Source organism: Cinclus cinclus, chromosome 7, assembly GCF_963662255.1.
Source record: "Cinclus cinclus chromosome 7, bCinCin1.1, whole genome shotgun sequence".
NCBI classification, from domain to species: Eukaryota; Metazoa; Chordata; class Aves; order Passeriformes; family Cinclidae; genus Cinclus; species Cinclus cinclus.
Window position 1 is genome coordinate 12,831,127 of NC_085052.1, and position 25,288 is coordinate 12,856,414.

At 37.6% G+C, this 25,288-nt stretch overlaps 1 protein-coding gene across 1 annotated transcript; it reads left to right on the forward strand.

The window, feature by feature from the left end:
* Positions 1–676: 676 nt before the first annotated feature.
* Positions 677–24,719, forward strand: SLF2 (SMC5-SMC6 complex localization factor 2). The gene is made up of 18 exons (XM_062496603.1): positions 677–907; positions 2,112–2,166; positions 2,846–3,969; positions 7,146–7,228; positions 8,182–8,292; positions 8,563–8,730; positions 10,683–10,785; positions 12,201–12,276; positions 13,532–13,673; positions 14,109–14,211; positions 14,881–15,057; positions 15,625–15,722; positions 16,383–16,470; positions 16,940–17,062; positions 17,877–17,954; positions 19,542–19,635; positions 20,996–21,057; positions 22,213–24,719. The coding sequence occupies exons 1-18, from the start codon at positions 761–763 to the stop codon at positions 22,246–22,248; spliced, it is 2,868 nt and encodes a 955-aa protein (XP_062352587.1). The 5' UTR covers positions 677–760; the 3' UTR covers positions 22,249–24,719.
* The last annotated feature ends 569 nt before the right edge of the window (positions 24,720–25,288 follow it).

The window sequence follows — 25,288 nt, forward strand, 5'->3', positions numbered from 1 at the left end:
TAGTTTAAGGTGGAAGGCTGGTTAAGATTTACTGGGATTATAAAGAAAACAGTTTGAGTGAGGAAACTGATAGGTTAACATCATTAGCCAAGCAGAGTGAAGGCTAGAAGGTGAAGAGGGTGATGATGCTTTGCCTGTTTATCAGAAACAGAATCTACTGGCATTAAAGCGAATCTGTAGGACTAATCTAAAATGTTTTAATTGTATAGCATAAACGAAATGGCCATTTAAGTATTGTTCTTTTAAATCGAAAAAATTGTGTTTTCAGAAACCAGATGATTACGGAGTTCTTCAAACCAGTTTTAAGTCAAGGTAAATATGTGTTTTTTTAAATGGAAGACATTTATATGAATTTTAATTATCTAAGTGTGCAGAATGAGTCCTCATTCCATATTGGAGCAGCAACATAATGAGTATAGCTTACCAAATATGTCAAAATGAGCACATTTAAATTTTTTCTAATAATGTTACTGAAAATATCAATTTTCAGTGATGTAATAGTGATGTAATTATTTCAAGTTATGTCTCATGATTAAACCAGATTGTTTATGACAACTGAAGCTGCATCATAGGTCATGTGATAGTTTGCATGGCATTAGCAAAACATAATGGTTAATTAATTTTTGAATACATGTGAGAGGGAGAGAAAATATCAGTACACTGTAATAAGGTTTGTTGTTTTGTTTTTTTTTTCTTCCAATATAATTTCAGTGAATAATTGGTCTTTTCTCTCCTAGACCGTGGCCATAAAGACAGAACTATGCTGTCCTCACCAGACAAAGGAAATGTAAGAGATGAAGGAGTGGGACTCTCAGTTTTATGCGCTGAAGGTTTTGAAAGGAATTCATCTTCTCCAAAGAAGGTCAGAAGAAAAAGATGCCAGACCGACCACCAAGTAAGTCCTGTGGTAGGTGATTTTTGGAAAAGAATTGAGAAAAAGGACAATGTAAACATGTCAGAGAATGTCAGAGTGTGCTGGGCTCGTTGTGCCCAAAAGCTGTGATTCAGAAACTCCTGGTTACTGCAGGGTCTCTCATGCAGTCCTTGACCAAAAAGGAGAAGACTGCCTAGCCAGAACAGGGGAGAAATGAGAAGTGTCTGGGTGTAAGGAGAGCACCATTGTCTTATGGAAATAGTTGAGTAGAGAGGAATGGCTGTAGGGATCTCACAGGCTCCAGCTCAGAGTCTGACAAATGAGTTTCATGTCCAGAAGCTGATACTTGAAAAGCCTGGGCTAGAAATAGCACTGTGTGAGCACCACATTTCTATGCTCAAGCCAGATTTCTCCACTGCCCTGTTCTCCTACTGATTCTGCATTTAGGTTGTCACTGGAAGCTCTCTGCAGAGAAAGGGAATGGGAGAAGCAGAAATTGTTTCAATTTCAAAAGCCACATCATGTGAAGCTGTTCTAAGGAGCAAATGTTTTGCATCAGGTTTTAAGAGTTATTAGAGGTGGAAATCACTGACCCATTGTGCATATGACTTCCTAAAATTTTAGATTATGTTAATTTTACACAATAGGTTCAGATTCTTGGTGCTGCCTTTTACAAATGTGACAGAAGTTTCTGTTCTTTTGCTATTCCTTTGTAAATTTGAGGTCATGCTTGGGTAAGCTGGTTCTTAATCATTTCACAATCAGTGAAAAATCCTGTCTTAAAAGCAGGGGAAGTATTCTGGGCTAGATGCAAGAATGGGAATGCAGTAGAAATTGTATTTTGTGGAAAAGGATGCCTTTATCTTAAATGCCTTATAATCTATAAATAATGTGTTTTCTGACAATGTGGCTTAGGGAGCAGAAAAATTTCCACTATTTAGAAGTTGCAGTTAAAATAGCAGTTCAGATTTATGCATTTAAGGCACAGTATTTAGATAGAGATGAGAGTGGTCCTATTAAAGTGTAGTATTTAATTACAGGTCACTTTTAGTCTAAAGAAAAAATATATAATTTGGGTTCTGGAGAGATCTTTGCAGCTGTGTTTTAAATTTGTCTTGAAATGAGGTCTATTAACTTATTTCTGGGGGTGTATGGAACTATGTCTGTGCTGGATTCAACACTGGTTTTTAAAAAGTATACAGTTAACTTTTTTTTCTCCCTCTGTCTTTATTTTTAGGGAAATGGATGCCCTATAAGAAAAATGCCTTTTGGTTCAAGGGAAATTGCCTCAGGTACGAGTATTGCTGTTAATATAGAATTAATTACTCAAATTCATTGCTTCATGTCTCTTTTTAATGGCTTTATTTTCCCTTGAAATTGTTTTCTCTTTTCTTTTCCTAAAACAGTAATTGCTGCTGAATAGTCAATGTTATTTCTAATATATGGCAAGGTTGAAGAGTTTTAAAAGTAATTTATGATTTCATTGTAAAACACATTGATTGTAATTTAATTAGAATTTGTGATATTTCATTGTTCTTGATCTCAGATTATTTTATGGTTTCTGTTGCACTTTGGATAATCCACATTTTCTGTGGTGGCTAATAAATTGTGCCTTTCAGCTTAATCCAGAAAGAATATTCTTGATGAATCAACCACTAAAGTTGGGCTGGTGTTTTTGTTGCTTTTGGCTCTTTTAACCACATAATTTTGTTCTATGGATGGTGGAATGGAATCTAAGAAGCTTGAGGTAGGTCAGTAGGAAGATAAACTTTAAAAAAAAAAAGTGGGAGTCTGTGGCTGTGGAAACCTATCAGACTCTTTGTTGCTCTAGTCCTAGTTGACTTTAAAATATATGTTAATTTTTTAAATGGAAAGCTGTTACAAGTTTGGGGTTTTTAACTATTATTTTTACTATTTTGATTTTTTTAAACATGATAATGATTTTTTATGTTTTTCTCCAACTCTTCACAGATGACCCATCTCAACCAAGGCTAACACAAATTTTAGAACATGAGGCATCTTCTCCACATGCATTTAGAACATCCTCTGAAATGGCCTCTGGTGCACCAAAGAGCCCAGCTGTTCCTTCACATGTCTTCAGGGTGTCCTTTGGGCTATCCAAACCAAGAGACTCTCCTGTGAAAAGAAAACATACTGCCGTGAGTGTGGATGTAGATACTTCAGATCAATCTGAAGTGAATGACCCTGCTTTTAGTAGATCACCTTCAAGATCCAAAAATAGGTGTGACTTTGTAAAAAATATCTTTTTAAAGTCTCCTCATGATGATGTTCTACAACTCAAGGAACCTGCTACCCAGTCTATACATTTGACTCTTTCAGAGGAATTCTTCAACTCAAGCAATGAAAAGGAGAAAAATAATTTCTCCACTGTAGGTTTGTCATCTTTGTATTCTACACACAGTCCTGCTAAAAATAACCACATTTCTGTTGTGGATACCAAAGAGAATCAATTGCAGCTGGCTAACTCGTGCTTTTCCTTGAATGAGTCCCTTCCTTTTTCTCAGGAAAAAAGTACTGTGTTGCCTTCTCCCCACCACTTAACACAAACAAAAGGCACAAAATCCCCCCTCCAGGTTGCTGGCTTATCTCAGGTATTGGATGTTAAGAAAGAGCAAGATAAAAGACCAGAAAGACATGAACGGAATAAAGGATACAGTATTCAACCCAGCAACAGTTTTTCAAATACAATCCATGAGATTTCTGAAAATACTCCTGATTCTTGTAGAATGGAAATCTCTGGGAAACATGCACTGTCACCAGAGAATGGTAAAAGTGTTCCCCCTTCTTTGCCTGTGAAAGAGTCTTTCATGGACAGTGGCCACAAGTCTTCACAAACTTCAGGAGAACTAGAAGTTAAAAGGAACTTTACACACAAGTCTAAGCTGAACAGAAAATGGCAAAGCAGCTCTGAGAGTGAAGATGACATTTTGGAATCCATTCTAGATGATGATGAAGTAGTATTAATGCCACTGCAAAAAATGCTCAGTTCAAGTCTCAAACCACAGACAAGAACCCTGGAAGACTCTTTTGACACTGTTTCTCAGGACACCATAACTCCACTACTGAACCTTCATGTAAGTTGGCTAAAAACCAAGAAAGCACATTCCTTTAAGTATTCTTTTATGGATGTTATTTGCAAGAAAAATAATATAGGTTTTAGCACAGTGCAAGGCCCAGTGGGTGATAAGTTATTACCCCATGTTTCAAATTTTAGGAGAATGAAATTTTATGTAGTAGGTATATACCAGCAAAACACTCATAGAGGCTCAGGTGAAGGGAGACATCTCATACTCAAATCAAATTGCCTCCAACCTCATGTGTTCCATCTGGTGTATACAGACACCAGCTTATAAGGTCTGCTAGAGAACTAATTTCTGCTATTTAGCTCAGTTTTATAAACAAATAAGCTGTTCCAGCAGCTGAGATGTCCAGTAGTCTTCTACTACGTATTCCATTACCATGCAGGGCGCAACTTCTGCAAAAATGGAGTAAACCTTGTAGACTCAATTTTTGTGTAAGTGGTGCCAGTGGAACTCTTGCTAGCAGCAGTTAGGATGTGTGTGACTTATTGGTGATAGTTACTTTACATTGATTTTAGTCAAAAATGTATTCTGCACTGACACTCAGCCACCTCTTGCTGGTTCTCATTATGCCCATTCAAGCTACAGCAGAGTGTAATGAAATAGCTGATAATCAGCTCTGTTATGTTGTATTTTTATTTTATTTTTCTCCCTTGTTCATAATGCATGATAATTCAGAATTGTTTGCCTGCAGAGCTGTTTACTTGGCTTAAGGTTCCTGTGCTGCTGTAGAGTTATAATGTAGTTGGAGCAGGGATGTGCTTATTACTGTGCTTGTCCTGGGAAAGGCTGAAAGATGGTTTGTGTAGCCAGATGGATTAAGCTCTATGCCTTCTGGTTGTTTTTAGGAGTTCTGTTTTTGCTTTTTCCCCCCCTAAAGTTAGGAGGTTACATTTAGAAGATGTGTGCAGGCTAATGTTTTTGTTTTCTTAGTCAGGTAAGGTTTTTATGAGCTGAAGTTAACTGGAGGAAATTGATGTAGACATTCAGAGATCTGTGTGCTAGACTCCTCATATATCCTTGACACAGTCTGTGATTGTCAGAGATCTGTGTATGGCTAAGTGTGGTGTTTTCTTTGGGGTTGTATTTCATGGAAATTGGAAGTGTTTTAGGATTTCAAAAAGCTGAATGAATTCTGATCGCTAGGGATAGATGACATCTTTGAATCCCCATGTACAGGATATTATGATGATGAATTGGTCTATGTTTTTAAAAACTAGCTCATTTGTTCAATAAGAGCTTGTCAAATAGGTAGTGATTTTGAATTTCTGTTGTAAAATAATGTTTTAATAGGGAAGGTCCTGCAATAGGTCTTTTTGTGGCATTCCTGACAGTTGGTACATGTTGGAAATGGCTGTATTTAAACAAAGATTTTTGTACTGAGCCTGACTGGGTTGGAATTAATTTTTTTTTATAACAGCTGTATGGTGGTGTGTATTTCAGACAAAACCATGTGTTGGTAATAGACCAGTTATCTACCTATTGTGGAGCAGTACTTGTACAGCATCAAGGCTTTGTCTTCTTTCCATGCTGCCCCCATAGAGTGGACAAAAAGCTGGGAGGGACCAGAGCCTGGAAAGCAGACCTTGGGTGACCAAAGGGGTATATTCCATGCCACATAATGTCATGCTCAGCAATCAGAAAAGTGAGTGGGGGGAGTTGGTCTGGCATGTAGCCATTGCTCAGGTGTAGCTGGGCATCCTTGTGCTTGTCAGAGGTGCTGAGTGACTGCCTTTGAATTGCTTTGTTTTCTCGCTTACGCTTTTTCCCTTATTAGACTGTTATCTTAACCCATGAATTCTCTTGTCTTTGCTTTTCTTGCTTTTCTTTTCACTGCCCTGCACCACTGTCTGGGGAAATGACCAAGCTGTGTGGTGCTTAGCTGCTGGCTGGGGTCAGCCCATCACTGGTTCCTAGAGTGGAAAGCAAACAGCAGAATACCTGTATAAATTCTCTCTTCTGCCTTCCCCTCTCCTTGTGCTTTTCAGTTTCTGATGGGATTTATTTGTTGACAGAATTATGATCTCCATGGGCAAATGTTGAGTAGCCATAATTATTTAATTTATTCTTATGATTCTGTAATCAAGAGTGTTATAGATCAGGCTTGTGTGGTTTCATAAGTATTTCACAATCTCAGCCACCGTGACTACCTGATTAATGGTTAAGCCTGATAAACACACACAGCCTAGATCAAATGCTTGTGGGATGTGTATGACCACAACATATGGCTGGTCTGTCCCTGATATAATTAATGGCCAAGTAAGACAAAACTGTTAAGAACAGTCCCAGCTTTTCCATGACCGTGATTTCTGTATATACCCACGTTCTTCTCTTGTAAGAAGGGGCATATGTGTACATTGGAATAAAATTTTGATTACTTGGTTGTTCAACAGTTATTTGACACATAGTAATCAAAATAAGCTAAGAAGTCTTAAGCTTTCCTACAAGATTTTCCACACAGACATGCTGCTTGTTATTAAGTTCAAAAGTTGACTGAATAGCAGGGTGGTGTCAGAAGAGCTGTGCTTGTCCAAAGAATGGAATCATGGCCATGAAAGACTTCAAATCTGTTGTCTGCTGCAAGCTGAATGAAAAAAGACACTACAAAATTTGTTAAAACTTGGTGTGTTGTTCTGTTTATTAGCTCCTTAATTTGGTTTTGTATTGGGATTTTGATTGTAAGTTTTGTTTTGCTTGATTAATTTAGAGGTGATTTAACAGACACTGAAGTTTTGCCCTCTAGGGACTCTGAAAGTAAAAAAAAAAAAAAAAAACTGACCAATTTTTGGAGATTCTTGTCCCATGCATAAGAATGGGGATTCCCAGGGTCTCAGTGGATGATAATAATAAAGTTGTGAGGTGAAAGGCTTCTGATGGTAATGTTCTTTGTGAAGGCTAGCTGAAGGTCAGCCCCAGACATGCAGAGAATTGCTTCAGTGTTCAGATCCACTGTGAAACAATTATTTCTGAATTAGCCATTGAGAGAGATTTGACCATTATGTAAAATTGTCAAGGGACTGAGAAACCTAAACTGATACTCATCTTTTGCAGGGTCTCCTTTAGGTTTATAGCTGCATGTAAAATATCATGGAAATTGGAAGAGGTTTCTGTTTTGATTTTTGAATAATGAATTGATGGCTTATTTTGTTTTAAATGTTTTTCACTTACAGCTTTCTAAGACTCCTGTTACAAGCAAGGTGTCATATGTGAACAGCCTAGATCATCTCTTGAAGGAGAAAGAAGAATCTAGAAGGTTTGTTTCTTAAAGGTGGTTTGAAAAATGTGGGATGGTGTTGTAGAAGCATGAATTTACCTTGTCTCCCCAAAACTGATGGAGTTTGATGAGCAGCAAGCTAAGCTTTGGCTGCTGATGCCACCAATATACAACTGAACTGACAGGACCTACAAGTGTTGCTTAAATGGTAAAAGCTGAATGACAGGCTCCTTCCAAGCAAAAAGGAATGATTTGTGATGCATCCCTTTACCCTTGAAGAGCCAGACTAAATTTACTGATGCCTTTGTTTTAGGTCACTGAGCCAGCTAGCAGCTGCTGGTCAGGCATGAAATAGAAATATTTATGTAGACTGACTGTACTAGTTTTTTCAAAGCTATTTGTAGCTCAGTTTTGGTTGCCAAATTTTGCAGGCTATTGGTGTCTGAGTAGTTGCACAGGTCACTGAACAGAACTGATAAGTATTCTTAGAAGAGATCTTTTGGGTAGGAAGTGAAATGTGGTTTATGTGTTAATGGCAAATGTTGGTGATGGGAATATGTGTTTAACTGCTTATGTGAGTAAGTTTTTTGATTAAAGAATTTGACCTTGGTAACTATGGGCTGACTGCCCATGGAGTAGCAGATACTCCTGTAATTAATAATGTTTATAAAATAAAATACTTGTTTGATGCTTAGAAAAATGTAAACATTTAGCCACAAGACTGAAAGTTTTGTGCAGTTAGAAACACTTTATCAGAAGTTGGTTGAGTGTTTGTGTCTGACAAACCAGTGATTGATTGTGTTGTTGGAAATTCATTAGGTTATGGGAAACATATTCACTTTGTGTCTTGGAATAGCAAGATGCTTGGGTTTTACAAAGATGTAATGTCTCACATGGTTTTGCCTGGCTTCTGACTCCAGAGCTTGGATTTTATTGATTTTGTTGTAAATATTAAATGGTGATGATATGCTCTGCTGCCACTGTTATTTCAGCTTACAGGAAATAGAGAAACTGCTACAGGAAGACATAGAAAGGGAGGACAATGCTTCAGATGGAGAAAATGAGGACAATGCCAGTGGAGATGATCTCTTGGAAGAACACAGGTCCTTGCAACTCCAAAACCAATTAAATCTTGATCTCTGCTTTTCTAGCCTTTTTTTCCCTAACCTCTCTGTTTCCAACAATTGTTAATATGTTTAGTGAGAACAATTTTAACATTTTTTGGGGTTGAGTAGATTTCCTTAGGTGCAACTGTATTCTAACAATTCAGTTTACACATAAGACCATTGTGTTCATCACCTGCAAATAACTTTCTCAAGCAGCAAATAACTTCTCAGTGTTTGAATTAATAAAAACTATTTTGAATTTTACAGGGCATTTATAAAGAGATTTTCAGTAGTAACTTATGTCATACCTGACAAACACCCTGGAGAAGATTTATTTGATTTATCAGCTGCTGGGAAAATCTTCACTCAACGTGACCTTGACTTGAGGAATTTTCATTTCATCCCTCAAAATCATGTAGAATATCTGCTTCTTAAGTAAGAATATGCTCTTCACTTTGCTGTGTTTACTTGTACAAATTTCTTTTTATTTTTAGCAGGTTTAAGGTACTGTTTAATCTTTGCATGAAAATGAGCTTTGTCTTAGTAAATAGGCAAGACTGACTCCCTTTCCCTGAAATTTTCCTTTCTGAGTGAGCTTTACAGACCAGTAGATTGTAATTTGAATTTCCTCCTCTGGAATTCTTGAAAAACCTCTTAAATGACATATGAGGAAACACAGCTGTTCTGGCCTCTTCCCTATTTCTACCACATTGGGCTATTGTTGATAACCTTACTAGTTCATGGGAGACAAATGCAGAAGTTAAATGTTATAATGAGCACAAGCTTAACTATGTGCAGACTGAAAGACCTTCGTGGTTACCTATTTGTGACCTTCTAGTGTTACATTGTGTCTGCTGGAAGACTTTTGGATGGGCCATCCTGCATGGGCTTGGCACTTGAGGCTCCATCTAATGAGGATTGCAGAGGGTCAGGATCTCTGACATCTGTTAGATTCAGTCACTGAGCCACCAGCTTGTTGGTGGGTACATAAACAACTGCTCTGTAATCCACAGCTCTATATTTGCAAGGCTGTTGCATTACAAATAGATGGACAAATAATTGCCTAATGCCACAAGTGTAAATCTTGAAAAAAATCTGGTTATTTCAATTGGTATTTTATTCCAAACATGCATCAGAAGAACTGAGAGATTTCAGTTACTCTTAAAGGATTTTATGTACTGTGTATGTGCAGTTGTGGGTGTGAAGAGGAGGAAGAGGGACTTTTAATCTCTTGAGGAAGTGGTGTTTGTGATACTCCTTTGGCTTCAGGCCTTTCTATTAATATGTTTTGGAGATCACAAGGGTATGAGCTTCAAAAGAATCTTGTAAATCAGTGACTGGAGGAATGCGAATTAAACTGATCATCCCTTGCAGAAGGCAATTATGATTTAATTGCTTTTATGCATTCAGCCCAGTTGGTGCAGCTGGCATGTACTTGGCTGCCCAGTTGCCACATGAAGGTCATACCAGTCAGGCAGGTAGAGAGTATATGTAGGAGTTAGAACACACATCTCTTCACAGAGTTACCTGATTTAGTAGATAGAGAGACTAGAGGAGACTAAAGAAGGGTATGTGGGAAACTTGTTATCTTGAATTCAGCTGCTTATGACATCCCTAACTTTCTAAAGAAGAATAATAGAATATCCTGAGTTGGAAGGGACCCACAAGGATCATCAAGTCCAACTCTTAAGTGAGTGGCCCATATGGGATCTGAGCCCATGAAGTTGGTGTTATCAGCACCCTGTTCTGACCAACTGAACTCATCCTAGTGACCAAAGCTACAATAATTCAGTAATAGCACTGGCACGCTTTCTGTTCTTCCAACAGCTACTGTTTGCACCCACCAATCTGTACAGTGAGGTTAGGCTGTGGGGTTTTAATTGCATTAGTTTGCCTCCAGACCCTTTATTTAAAAGGGAATTTAAAAAATTTTGAAAACAATGTTGTTTCCTCTTATTCTGTAAGTGTTGATAAAGGTAATTGGATAGTTAAACATCTTAGTTAATAGTCTCGTTGGGCACAGCAGGCTGTCTGTGTAGTCAGGCATAATGGTTCGTAGTGCAACAGTGTAAATCAATGCTTATTTGAAACTATTATTCCCTAATAATATGGATGTTTCCAGACTGTATAGTATGGCTTTATAGAGAGAAAGATAGTTGTTCTAAATTACATTTGTAAATTTGATTGCTATTAGAAATCAAGGTTTGATTGCTAAGACATCTTATATAAGTAATAGCATGAGAATATCTGTTATGCCTATTCAGATCTTTTTTTGCTGTTGATGATGATCTGAAGGGTGAGGAAGCTTTTGTGAAACTTGTGTAAGTGATGATGCAACCACTAATTGATTTTTATCCTCTTTCCTTGCCCCCATTTTCCTCTTACAGTTCTGGTCAAACACAGCAGCTTTTTTTAGTTGTTAATGGTGTTCTAAGTTCTGCTTACCGTACTACATTGTGTCCCATACCAATTCTAAAGTGGCTGTTCCAGGTAAGCCTGTGCTATTCATGCAGTTCTAATAACTCTGTGCATGTATAATATTTTTCCTGGAAGCCAGTTGAAGAAGTTTGTGAATCTGTTCCATTAACAACTTTCAAATCAGATATTTTTAACCCTGAGTTCTGATTTGCTCCCTAGTCTGAAATATTTTAATTGTCACTAGGGGTAAAACAATGGAGAACCTTTTCTCCACACTGAGTAAATGCAAAGCTGCATGGCCCTTTCCATGTTCATATATTCTATTGCATAGAAAAAAGACACAGTAGATGAGGAGAGGTGCTGTGGGCCAAATCATGAGCAAATGCTAATCTTATTTCCTTTCACCCTTAGAAAAACAATACATGCTGCAGTGTGAAAAAGTATCATTTTCTACATATATCATTTTCTAAATCATCAGTGATACCAGCATTATCAGATAGTTTTCATTTGGAAAAGGTACCTTATGGCTCAGGAAGAAGTCTGGAGTCATTTTCAAAGGAAGTCTGGTGACTCTCAAGATGTGTCAGTGTCTGAATCACCAGGAATTTACAGAGTGCTGTTAATCACAAAAATGCCCCCCTGCAGGCTCCATTCTGTTATTAATTTCCACATTCTAACTGCACCTGAAACAAAAAAGAAATCTAGACCACCTGGAAAATTGCAGCTTCAGTCTGTTGACTGGCTTTCTATATTTGCTGAAAGCCAAACATTTTCTCTTCCACGTCCTTCCCTCCAGACAGTTAAAAGATTGCTTTCCCCCTTTCTGTGAGCTCTGATTTTCCTCTAATGAGGAAGAAGTGTGAGCCAAATGAGATCACTTACAGAGTGAGCAGGAAACTGTCCAGCACTTGGGGGGGGGAAACAGAATTGTTTTGTTGTGCCGGTGAAGTGCTCCAAGAAACCTGAACTGTACTTCATAGTCATGTTTTTTGTAGTTAAGAGTTATGTGAAAAACTAAGAATTCCTTGTTTGGGTTTAGTATTGCATGTGTCCAACTTGTCTATGACTGGAAAGGATTTAGTTAACTCTATTGCCTCCACTTCTGCTAAGGGAGCTCAATTTGATCACAGATGCAAATGGGTTCAAAAGGGGTATGTGATACTTTCTATTGCTTAACCCTAATGAAATAAACCTACATGGGGTTACAGCATTCTGATACTGTAAATAATTCTAAAGTGTTCATATAATATTTGCACTGTTTGAAATAATCAATATTCTAAGTGTTCTGTTTTCATTTCATTGCTTTAGAGTCTGTGGGGTTAGGTTTTTTGTTTGTTTGCTTTTTAATCTGTTACTCATTTTACTCTGCTGGGAAGTTTGGTGTTGTTTTTGTTGTGGTTTGATCTGGGGGTTTTTTCCTAATTAAAAGAAAACTGATGTCATCATGCAGCTTGGTTTTTGATGCGTAGCTTCTTCTCTCTTTACAGATGATGTCTATTCATCCTGACCATTGTGTTTCCACCCAGATCTTAGGTAGATTGATGGAGTTAACACTAAAAAACTGTAAGTATTTGAGGGATGGAAAACTGACCACCTCAATCAAAGCACTTCTCTCTTCTGATTAGAAAAGTGAGGCAGTAAAAGGCACAGTTTGGTGATTTTTGGCTTGAATTTAGGCTCTAGTTTTACTAATGTAATGCAGAAATGCCTGGGGCTGACCTTCACGGAGTGTGTACAGCCTGTATCATGGTATGTGGTCCTGGCACATACCTCCAGAGTATCCAGTACAGGGCCTTTTAAACTCACTCCTGGTATTTCACAAATAGAGTTGACCTGAAGAGAAGCTCAGTCTACTCAAAATTTTGTCCTCCTTTCCACCTTTTACTTTGGATTATGCGGACATTAGTATCTTAAGGACTACAAGATCTTTTTTACATTGTCATCCCCAGTATGTAGCACTTCATGATTTACTTTCCAGATAAATGACAAAAGTGAAGCGAATCATACACCTGCACAGAAACACTTTGAAGGATCTGCTTCAGCCCACAGTGCTGCTAATTTCTTCTGTGTTTTGTCTTCCTTTGTCTGTACTCAAATATTTCTCCACTACAAGTTCCTTTGTATGTTCCCCATGTCTTTGTTCAGATCCATCAAAAGTGCCATTCATTTAAGAATACCAGTTAACATTGTTAAAGTAATGTAGTTCTCTTGAAGTATTTGCTCAGTCTGTCCGAATTGTACCCGGTATTTTCATTCTTGTTTGAAATCAGAGCTGATATCAGAGGGAATGTAGCCTATTTTATTTTGTGTCTTTCTGGAATTAGGCTTGATTCTGAATGAACAGCTTAAAATAATGAGCATTCAAACAATTAAGTCTGGGAGTTCTTTGTTTACCACCTCTGTTCTAGAAACTTTGCTGTTCTCAAATCGTATTTAGCTTCTCTTCCAGTCCCATTGTGATAACACCCTCTTACCTTTACCTACAGAGGCAGTAATTTATGTGCTCTCTTAGACAAAAACATTGCCTTGTTGCTTGTTCTGCTGTTCAAGATGAAAGAGAGCTATGACAGAAAATGGGTGGAACTTGAAAGTAATTGACCTGCTATGTAGGCAAGATATTTCCCTAGTGTAAAATACTGTATTAGACTTTTTTCCTCCCTCCTTGTTCTGAAAATAAACTTAACTGTTTAATGTACTGACTCCTCTGAGATGAGCTGCTGGAATTGATGGAAACTGCGAAGCTTATTTGTTTCCCTTAAAAGGAATTAATGCTAAGAACTAAGTTTAAACTAATCCATTCTACATTTTTTATTTGTAGCTTCCATCAGTGATCAACAATTTAAACCATGGATTCCTTCAATAGCTGATATATCAGCTGTTTTTGTCAATATGGGTATTGAGTTCAGATCACTCTTTCCATTGCAACATCTTCAACCCCCCTTCAATGAGCATGATATTTTGTAAGTGTTTTCCTTTTGATATTTTTTTTGCCTAAATCCTGTGAAAGCAAGTCTTGTGCTTAGAATGTAGAATCAGCAGGTGGTTCTTTATTTCGTTTTCCATACTCTGTAAGTTCTTGGCTCAGGTCTTAGAATAAATAACCCTAAAATTCAAGTAATGCTTTCTAGGTAATGATTCAGCAAACCAGAGCATTGCCCTTTGTCCTGCATCTTCCTAACGAAGGTTTGCAGGAATACTGGGTAAATAGCTGGGCAAAATAATTGGCTATGAGTTGAGTTAGATGAGTGTGTTAGATGCTCTGTAACTGAGCATTATTTTGATTTGAAGGCATTTTGATGCATGCAGGACTTTTTTTTTCTTCAGTTTGATATCAGTAAGCCTTTGTGGGCTTTTGAATTGTTAATTTTTTGCTCAGATTGTGTTTCTTCTGTTAGAAGACAGGTGCAAGAAACAGTGAGTCAACAATGGCCAAGAGGAGATGTAGCCAGTCCAGCGTTCCCCAGTCTACTTGAAAACAATTTAATTAATGTGATTAAGGTGAGAAAAGAACAAGGATTTTTGTGTGTTGGATTTCTTTTTGTGTGTGTGTTTTCTTTTGGGAGGGAGGAAAGGTTTTGCAGTCTACTCCTGAGCATGTGTTTGAGTAGATGCTATCCTGAGACTTCAGCTTCACATTCAGCAGAGTTTATTGCAAGCATTTTGCAGACTTTAGTTTCTTGACTTCCATTGGTTTCAGTCACAGCTGCAGAGTTTTGCTGCCTCCCTTTTACTGTGCTGTGGCACTTTATAGAGCATCTTTGTTCCCTCACATAGAAGAAACTATCCACTGATTTCAGTTTTCAGTGTTATTAGAGTATTTAGAAAATCTTTTGGCCTTTCCTTCAGTTAAAGGAGGATTATCTATGTAGTAAGGAAAGATCTTTCTTGCTCTAGTAGTGCCTAGGGAATATTGCCATTGCTCAAAAAAACGAGTCTTCAGCAGGTATTAAAAAAAGGGGTGCTGTTACTGAAGGATGGGGATGTTAGTGCACAAGTGTTGCCAAAACAGAACATTACCGAGTTACATTTTAATGTGAGGGTGGAAAACTTAAGTTGTCATCATGCTTCAAAGTAAGGTAAAATATTATTTTGTATTAAATAATATTACCCATGTGATAATATTAAATAATATTACCCATGTGATAATGCTCTGTATTTCTTTTAAAGTTTCTAGTTTTCTGTACATCAATAATTCAAGATGGATATACAGACCAAGAAATATGGCTGCTGCTTGTATTGCTATTTAAAATAAGCTTGGAGAAACAGTTGAAACGACATTTTGTGGTAGATTTTCAGTGCCTTTTTGTAAAGCTTCTGATGAGTATAAAAGACTGGGATACCAAGGTAACTTCCTAAATTTATTGTACTGGATTTGTGGATTTGTGAAAACTGCAACTTCCGTGTTGAAGTTTTCTTTTTCTTTCTTTTCTGATATATCAGAAAAGTACTGGCTGAAAATGTAATGCAGAAATTTCAATAATAGTATGTATAATGTGAAAAATTCAAAGCTTTGTGTTTGTGTGAGATTTAGGAAGTGGGTGGGTATACTGAGGGGGTTTTTATTGCATGATATTGAGTTTCCCATCCTCTTCTACAAGAGTTTATCTTAAGACTGTGTGCTAAAATACCTCTATGCTTAAAATGGCATTCTGAAAGAATGGAGAAATGATTGCACTGTGCTGCTAAGATGTCATTAAAAACATTCTGATCTCAATTACCCCACTTAAAAATTGTATTTTGCAGACTCACCTCCTGGTGCAGCGCAGAAATGTTATGTACGTCATCTCTTGTTAGATCAGTTCCTTTTATCACTTATGCTGCCTGTGTTTCTAGGGAGTAGATGAGTGCTCCTTTGCAAATAAAGCAAACAGCCATTCTTCAGTAGCAGGATGTTTTGTTGTTCTTTTAAAGATGCCTGAGCTGTGCCTGGCAGTGAGTGAACTCTCCAGTAATCACCATAACCTCCTGTGGCTTGTTCAGCTTGTGCCCAGCTTGACTGCTCGTGGACGGTAATGACACCAATATCAGAAATACATAGCATCATTAACAGCTGGTTTAAACTCAGTCAGAAAAATGCAATATTTGTTACATGACAGAAAAACAAAAGGATTTGTTTTCTCATATGTTACAGAGGTATGTGCGATTCTCGGTGTGTATGTATGGCTTCCTGATCACCTCTGCTGTGAACAAAGATTGTTAAATCTTTTATGTAGTTTCTGGGCTGTGGGTTCTTGGTACCCTGTAGCAAAGAAAGGCTTAGCTTTAGGTTCTGACATCCATCACCCTAATTCTTGTCTGAGTGACCGAAATTTAAATTTTCTTTGGGTAATGTCTGTTTCTAAGCATTGTCCTGAGTTCTGTATCTTTGTGGTGAGTAAGTTATAACACAACTGAGCAAGCGGAATTAGTTGGGTCATTAACTTCAGGCTTGGAGACAAGTATGTAGCATTGTTTACTTGTGCAGAAGCTGAGCTTCAATGAGATTAAGGGTACTTCTGTTCCACTTCTGTTCCTACTTATTGGTTGGTATAGCACCTATATTCAGAAAATCCAGTTTAATAGTTGCAAGCAAGTTTATGTCTAGGGAAGACATGAATAGCTTCACATACTTTGTAGAAACTGTGGGTTTGAGAAATTCTATGGGAAATAATTTTTAAATTGTTTTTCAGGGAAGTAAAAAGACGGCTTAGCCTAGTGATAATTGCAAAATTTCTTCATAAAAGACATATAGAAATACCTGATGACAGTGACGAGCAGGTACTGCTTACATGTGTTGTCTTTGTAGAATTTGGAAGTTTAGAAAACATAGATATTTTATGCTTGTGTTTTATGTTTTAATATTGTAAGCCTGTTTTCAAGAACTTTTCCAAATGACCAATTCATAATTTTCTGCTTAGATTAGTATTAAAAGTGTATTTGCACATGTGTAATATTTTTATGCCTAAACATTAATTGTAGACATAGGAAAGAGGTCTACACTTCTTTGAGTCTTGCTTTTGTAATTATGTGGAGACACACTGCTTTCGTAGGTTTAGTCTTTTATTGAGGACATATACACTTAATTCTGCAAATAGTCAAATTTACTTCAAGCACAAAAACTTCATTTTTAATTAAAATACCCTTTTCTGTTCTTGCTTCAATGGACAACTAATATTGTAGTGGAACCCAGTTTCTGATTTTCTGTTGTTAGTAAATCAGTCCACTTTGTTAATGCTTGTGTCTGTAGATGTTTCTTTTGCATCACTTTCTGGTGTGTATGAAACCTTCTTATCTACTGAAGAAGATGACAGAGATGAGAAAAGGACAGGAGGAACATAAAGATGAAGTTAATGCAGAACTAGAACACGAGGTATATAGCCAATAGAGCTTTTTTGCTTATGTTTATTTATGCTTTTAATAAAATTACATATAGTATTATGTATTTATACCACTTGGGGAATGTTTATTTCACTTTTTGATGGTTCTGTGTGAGGAAGTGTAAATACACTGTTTTGTTATTGTTCATCTTTAGAATGTTATTAATTTTGGTTATAGTCATGGAGGAAGGAAAGGAACATGTGGAGGAACCTGTATTGGTTTGGTTTGCAAACTGGGAAATGGTCAGATTTTCTGAGTCATGGGGAAGTCTTGAGTCTCTGCTTCTGTGATCAGAGGACAATCTTCCCTCCCTTCTGATGTAATTAGTGAAAACTGTTTGGTGCTGAGCCAAACCTTCACCTGCAGGCTTCAGAAAAAGATTTATGAATCTTTTCTTAATCTCTTCTCTCAAAGAAGTGTTAAAAGATTTACTATTTCCATCCATCTGAAAACTGAATACTGGTTTGGTTATTTGAGTGGTTATCATGGAATCTCTTAGCAAGTGTTTTATCTGGGGTTAGATGATGGGGAAAATCAAGCCAGGTGCTGAATTTCATTTTCAGGTATTAAAACCACATTTTTATGGGTTACTTAAGTTATTCAAAACAGTACACTACTGGTTTAAATTGTTTCTGATATGAGAGTCTACTGATTCAAATTAGTTATTTAGGCAGATATGTTGATATATTTGTCCATTGGTCTGGCTGTTGGAGGATTTATTCCAGAAAGCAGAGATGGTTCCATTTCTAGATGTGAAGAGTTATAATGGTGCTTTGACTGCTAGAGCTCATTTGATTTCTCTCTAGGTGTACTACCTAATCTATGTCCTACTTCATCTAGTCAGTGAAGCCAGTTTCCTTGATGTTGTAAATTCTAGTCAAAGGGTAAGTAACTTTAGTGGCTAGACCTTTAGATTTTAAAATATTGTTTATCATGCACATTTAGTCTGTTTTGGTAAGACCTATCATGTGATGAAGGAGTACCAGTGCGTAATAGCACTGGGGGAAGCTTTTGTTCTGGACAAGGTAAATGCAGAACTCCCATGTGTTTACTGGAGAGAAAACTCTCTTCTGTGTTTCTGTGAATGGAACTACCTCCAAACAGAAGTCTGTGAAAAAGCAGGCATTTGTTGTGTTAATCTTTCTCAGAAAGTATCTGGAGATAAGCTTAACACAGACATTCTAAGTGAAATTATTCTATCACCTTGGGAAATAAGATTTAAATTTTTCAGTCTAGGAGAAAGCCACTTTAAAAATATCCAGTGAAATATTTTCAAGCATGTTTCAGTTGCCCTGGAGTGCAGCAAGTGAAAACAAGGACTGTAGCTCTTTTCTGTAGTGGTAGTTCCTGTGTGCCATGTTATGTGAACATCTGCTAAGTAATACTTTCTACTTAGCCTTTCAGTATTTCTGTTCAGATTTCTGTAATCATTTGCTGGGTGTTGCTTGCTGCAAGGTGTTTCTGTAAACCTTCTGCCCTGTGCAGTAACTCTTGGCTTTTAAGAAATCTGTAATAGGAATTGTTTGAGACACATAAACCAGGAACATTTGGCCACATCTGGATGCTTAAGTGTCTCAGTATATTACTTAGATTTGTGGAGAACTTGATATTTTCAATTGTTTCTTTAATGTCTCAATCTTTCTTCGTTAAGAAATTACTATTCACTGACCTGTTAGCCCTCAAGTGGTGAGAGGGGTGTGGCTGAATATTGTGCAGGCTAGACATGTGTAAAATCAATCTTAACTATTTCATTTCTGCCCCTCTTCCAGTTAGAGGGGATAAATTGTGGTGGCATCGAGACGCTAGCAAGTGTTCATAAATAGAATTTCAGCATGTCTCACCTGTTCTGCAGAGTGGAGCCTCTTGGCAGCTGTTCAGTGAGAGATTGAAAGCAGGAATTTTATGAAGAAATTTACAGAATGTGAAACACCTTGGGAGTCATTATCAGGAGATCATGAAGTGCAAAACTGTCTTATTAAAGTAATCAGAAACTTAGAGAAAATTAAAGATCAGCGCATAAAACCTTGGATATATTTTAACTGCTCAGCCAGTTCCTACAAAAGAAATTACCTGAGTCATCATTACTGAAAAGGTTATTTTCAGCTATTGTAACTTCAGAACTTTTTATTTGCTGATAAAAGATGTGAATGGCACTGCACTGTGTTTGCTGTTTTGGGGGCATAAAGGATTTGCAAATTAGTTAGTAGGAACTTTAGAATTTGTGTTGTATAGCTCTGCTATACTTTGAAGCTGCTTTTAAAAAGTTAGACCTGGCTTACCAGGAGCATGCCAGCAACAGATAGAGGATCTTGAGATGTGATCTTGTTTTCGTTCTTTTCTCTTTCTTAACTCTGTATTTCTGAGAAAAATTCAAACTGAAGCACGTAATTTTAAAACTGATCTAATAATTGAATAAAGCCTGTAGTTTTGACATGCAGATTTAATAACTGTACACTTTTGTCTTTATTTAGCAACACTTACTGAAGCTTTGTCGTGCCTTAGATAAGCATGTGAAAGGTCCTATTAGGGAAGATGCAAGAATGTTTTATCGGTCTAAGGTAAGATGCAAAACTTATTTTTTTTTTTCTGTTTTGTCTTGGTTTTGGAGTGGTTTTTAACGTTTCTGATGCATATTGTTCCCTCATCTCAGCTCTGGAAATTCTAGGAGTTCCTCATGGGCTTGGGAGTTTTTTCCTCTTTTTTCTGTCTGTATCATGTCTTTGCATGGGGATAAATACATGCCCATTTTAATTCACTGAAAATATTCCTTATGCTAACAGTGGGACTCCTAACAGCTCTAAAATGTGACTGATCTTCCCTTTAGCCAGGCATCTCCCCGTTTAGGCCCATAGAGTTGCTCTGTTTCTCTTTGTGGCAAACACTGGTAGCTGACTCCAATTGTAAGAGCAGGACACAGAGGACTGAAAAAGTTGCCTGTCTTGCACGAGTCTCCATTTTATTTTTCAAATGAATGAATTGATTAAAAATGCTTTGGATTTAAGCCAGCTGTCTATGTGATGTAGCATCAAGCCGCCTTTTGTTTGCTTTGTTGTGTGAGCCTTACTACTGGTAGTCCTAGTTTTGTGACCTTCATGCTTTGCATGCTGTTGTAACAAACCAAGTCAGTTCAGTGATAAAGTGACCAGCCCCAGCTTTGAAAAACCTTGGCTTTAAATAACATTTGCAGTTGTGTGCTTCCTTACCTCAAAAACATTCTTCTTTTCTTACTCACACAGATTAGTGGAGCATGGGTCCTTTTAACAAGTTAATTACTCTTGCCTTGGAGTGTTGTATCTCTGGTTGCTTTCCCTTCTGTTTCTATTTGCCTTTGCACTGAGAGGGGAAAATTTTACTCTGGTTTTCTCCATTGCTTCATTTGTGTAATACTGCAGTAACTTGTAGAGGATGCCACTGTGCTGGGTCTTAACACAGCATATAAAGCAGATCTCAGTGTGAATGGCTTCGGATTAAACACCTGCTTGTGACTGGTTATGAAAAAGCAGTGTTATATGTACAAGGAATTTGTTTCAGAAGCAGTCAGTGCTGCATTATTGGCTTTTGTGGCTGCAGTTGCACCTGTTCTAAGTACAATCAGACTTGTGTGACAAACCTCATTTCCCAGGGATGAGGTGGTGTTGGGAGGCCAGAGGTTTGCATGGTGATTCCAGACATTTAACCTGAGGAGTCATGTGCCTCTAATGCATTTGTGGAGTGCATGACTTTACATTCAGAGTCATAAGTTACAGGGATCTGAAGTTGAGGTGATGATACTTTGTGACAATAAAATTGTTCCTTTACAGTAACCCTTGTATGTTGGCTTATCTGGGGTTTTTTTTGAGTTGGAAGCTGTGTCAGGGAACACAGGGTATTATTTTGTCTTTACCATAAATGGCTAAATTAATCAGTGTGAATTTGCAGGTAAAAGGCGTGGCTGCTAGGATATATGGGAAATGGCAGGATGTGATACAAACCACTCGGCTTACTCAGGTACTGTAGTGAAACAGTTTTCTCTCTTCCCACATTGCAAGGTGCATTTAACTCGTTTTTTAGCACTTGAAAATGGCATATTCTTTTCAAGAGAGATTTGATTTTTCTACATAAATGCCATGGCTGTGGAGTACACTTAGATATGTTAGAAGGTATTTTAATTAAAATTCTTAACCTTGCTGGCTTCAGTAAAACAGGATCTCCTCTCTGTTGTTTAAAGTGCTGTTTTTGTAAAGGTGTGTGTAATACACTGAAACCCCAGGCCTGAGTGGAGTCACAGGTCCTGTCTCTGATTACAGGTATTAGCAGATGCTTCTAAAAGGACACTGGGGCAGGAATGCAGTGAGGCACATCCTGCTGTGGTCTGGCATCATGTGTCTTTGAGACTTGAGTCCAGGGCTTTATTCACATGTGTTTAAGGGCTCTCAACAACTCCTCCCCTTTTGAATGTGTCAAATTTCATGCCACCATTAGGCAAAGCCTCTCATGTTTGTAAAAGTACACAGTAGTAAATAATGCCATGATAAGTCTCAGAAACGTTTGCCTTTGTGACACCTAGCTGGTCTTGGTAGAATAGGTGGATAATTTCTACTGATACTCTAAAGTTCAGAGCTCTTTCTTCCAGCCTTTGGCTTGTAAGGTTTCTGTTGTAATATGATCAGACCAACTGTCTGAGTTTCCTGTCTTGGAACATAAAGCTATCTCTCTTGGAAAAGCTTAGCTTTCCAGTAATGCAGAGTATCATTTACATAAAATTTAAGTTGTATGTCTAGTATTGATTGCAGTTAAAAATTGTGTAATTAATCATTTGTAAAGACTATTGGTTGCTCCCAACAGTGTGGGGGGAAAAAAAAAGTTGTGTGTAGTGTGTGTGATATTTCATGTTGTAGAGCAGGGAGTGACACATGTAACACATGGCTGCAGAATCTAATTAGCAATTAATGAAAGTTGATAATGAGGTGCTCTTTTAGTGTTGTTTTTTCAGAGATGTTTGGGGTTGATTCACATATGGGAAACTGTCAAGTGTTTAGAATAAAATTCCAGGGACTTTTTCCAGCACATTGTGGTGCTCCCAAGCTAAGCACTTGCCTACTCCAGTAATTTCTTCTGACACCAGATTTCTGACTTGTATACTAATTTGTTTTTATTCTTTAGGGAAAACTGCATGACTTCTGGGAGCCAGATTCATGACCTCTTGCCTAGTTAAGGGAAAGTAACAGAAACTGAAATCAAGGAGGATGTAGAATGAATGGAGTTCCACCTTGTTTGGAATAGAAGAAATCAGTCATCCAAGTTAGAACTTGAGTTTGATTCAGACAAGCACTCAACACATGAGAATCTGATTTGACTAACTTTTTTTGCTACAAGTGCTCTACTTCTGAAAAATTGAAATGAATAAACTGAAAAAAAACCCAGCTGTTCCTATAGCCCTGTCAGAACTGGCTAGAAATACTTTACCATGTTGAAAGCTGAGGGGAGTCTTATTGTTTCCCTTGTTAATCACAAGACATATTTGAAAACAGTACGTATATATTTTCTTGCCAGTGGGTACCTGCAAGCATTGCTTTAGCTTGGCTGGGAAGGAACTGCCCTGTGACATGAAATGTGAGTTCAGAAGGAGTGTTAGACCTCCCCTGTTGTGAGCAGGTGAGGAAGTGGTTCAGATGTGGGCTGAATCATGGTAATCTGCAAAGCAGAATTGGTATCAACATCCACTGTCTCTTAAAAATACAGAATACAGAAGTTGCACCTTCTTAAAATGTAGAATAAAATATCATCTCAGTGGAGATTAGAGAACAGCATTTGGCTCACCTTTGCAAAGACTGTGAAAGCCATATGATGGCCGAATTCCTTGGTGTGAAGTCCTGCTGCACACAAAATATGTTCTCAAAGCTCCAGGAGCTATTTATGAAATAATCAGAGGAAGGTGTGATCTTCTTTTGTGCTCTCTGTACAAATGCTACCACTTAAATATTACACTGTGGTTTGTCTGTAGGATGGGTGTATATAGGAAGAAAAAGTTAAGGTGTTGGGTAGAAGCACCAATGGGGATTCCCATAGTAGGTGAGATTTTTAATAACATCGTGTGTGTTTTATAATGCTGTTTTAATTCTTGTAGATTACCCTGTCTTGTATTAAATTCTCTATGATAAGAATGTAAAATAAGGCTTAAAAACCCTGCCAACCACAAAAACCTTTGAATATAATTGTGTGTATTACATATAAAGGAACTGCTATACAATGGACATATCTTAGAGGAAATCTATTAGATTTGCAAATCCATACAAAATGGTTTTTTTTTCTTTTCAAGTGTTACATTATGTCCATGTCATCTTTTGCTCTTTGATAGCTTATCTGCCTTCCCTCTTGTAACACTTGTTTACTCTGAATATATTGTATGTAATTTTATTAATGTTTTTATTTTTTTCACTAATATTGTATAAAGGTAAAAAATACTGAATGTTTACTGTAGTTAATGTGTATATATTTTCTTACTGTGTAAAGGTGACATTGCTGGCCTGTATATTTTGAACAAGAAAAGGGGAGGGGTTTAGATGAATTTGTACTGCAGTTTAAAGCATGCTGAAACTGCTGAGGGTTTTTCCATACAAAATAGCCACTTTGATATTTGCTTTCATTTAACAGAACAATGGAAAAAATAAAACCAGACACTCCTTTCTAGTTAAATGTCCCTGGACAAAATGGGCCGTGTTTTCCCAAAAAAAAAAAAAAAAGAAAAAAAAAAAAGACTGCAGGTCCTATTTTATTCTTATGGCACATTTTGCAATTCTTGGGTTTACAGCTGATTTTCTCATTATAGATGGATACAGTCTTGAAATCATTCTCAGCTCAGCCAGTCCTGTGTTTTAATGCTTAATGCCTGTTCTAGCACTTTCCCTCTTTCCCCCATTCCTGCTTGGTCTGGACTTCTTTTCCATCTGTTTTGTAACTGAGGAGTAATTCCCCAAATGCTGACATCTAGATGTGGGTTAAGTTGGTGCTCATCAGAATCCTTACAAAGATTATTCTCAAGCATTTGCTACATGGTCTTTACAAGGGGATCCTGGCAGTGAAATAGCAAACCTGCTGTCCTTGTGTTTTGCCAACTCATTCACTATCCCTCAGCCAGGACTTACATGCATTGGAAAAGGCTGTTTGCACACTAAAGGTCTTAACTGCTTTGGATGTCTTCAGACAAGCATTTTGCACTGAGCTCTATCTTTTGATACTGTGTTGGCTATATCAAGAGCCTGATTATCACACTTCAGGTGGAAGTAGGTGCACTTTATTGCAGTTATAACAGAAAAAAAATTAAAGTCTGGTTATAAAATGCATGTTTGTAGCTCCTTGTCTTTTTTTTTTTTTTTTTTTTTTTTCCCCTCCTGACAAGCCTCTATGGCTTAAAATAACCCAAGTACTTCTGGTTTTAAAGTTGAAGAAACCTGGCAGTGAAACTATTTGTGCATCTTCTGTTCTCACTGTTCCTGTGTGGAACTTGGTAATGGATTGGGATTTCAGAAGTGATTAATGACTTGCAGGTAGGTCTGGTGAAGGTCAGTAGGACACTTCATTGATGCAGCAGCTTCAGGAACTCTCTGAAGTCCCCAAAGCTGATGATTTAGCTGAGGATGTCTTTGGGAAAAGCAGGTGACTGGAACACCTGAAGTGTGTTATTATTGGTGGAGCATCTGGTTAGATTGTGGCAAAGGCATTTTAGAGGCAGGATTTCAGTGTGGAAAAAGACTTTTAATACGGAGTAATGGATGCTGCAGTGCTGGTTTTCTGAGCACAGAAGCCAGGTCTGTCTCCATTAGAGGTGTCTGTGCTCAGCACTGTCCAGCACCAGTCCTGGGTGCTGGGGGCCAACATTTGGGCATGGGGACTGCAACAGCAACTGTGCTGCTGTGGAGATGCAGGCAAGTACTTCCAGGTAGTTGGGTTCCTCTGCTCATTCTGTCACTAGCAGGAATACTGGAACTACGGTATTAATATTTGTTTTCCATTTGTTTTCTTTCCCAGGAGAACTGTATGTATAGTGCAGTATCCCTGGCTTGGGCTTTGTGTTTTGGTTTTTTGTTAGTTTGTCTTCCGCTGGTTTGTGTTGGTTGTGTGACTTGTTGTTTTACTGAGAAGGGCAAATCAGAAAGGTTTCTGCTGGAGATGACCCTCCTAATTTTTCTGGGGTCTTATTCCTTGGGTTTGTGAGCTTTTGGAAAATTACTTCTTGCCC

Coding starts and splice junctions, on each gene's coding strand:
- SLF2 (XM_062496603.1), top strand. CDS start 761: ATGCTGTCCTCACCAGACAAAGGAAATGTAAGAGATGAAGGAGTGGGA. Junction 2,167..2,845: donor TTCAAGGGAAATTGCCTCAG/GTACGAGTATTG, acceptor AACTCTTCACAG/ATGACCCATCTCAACCAAGG. Junction 8,731..10,682: donor GTAGAATATCTGCTTCTTAA/GTAAGAATATGC, acceptor TTCCTCTTACAG/TTCTGGTCAAACACAGCAGC.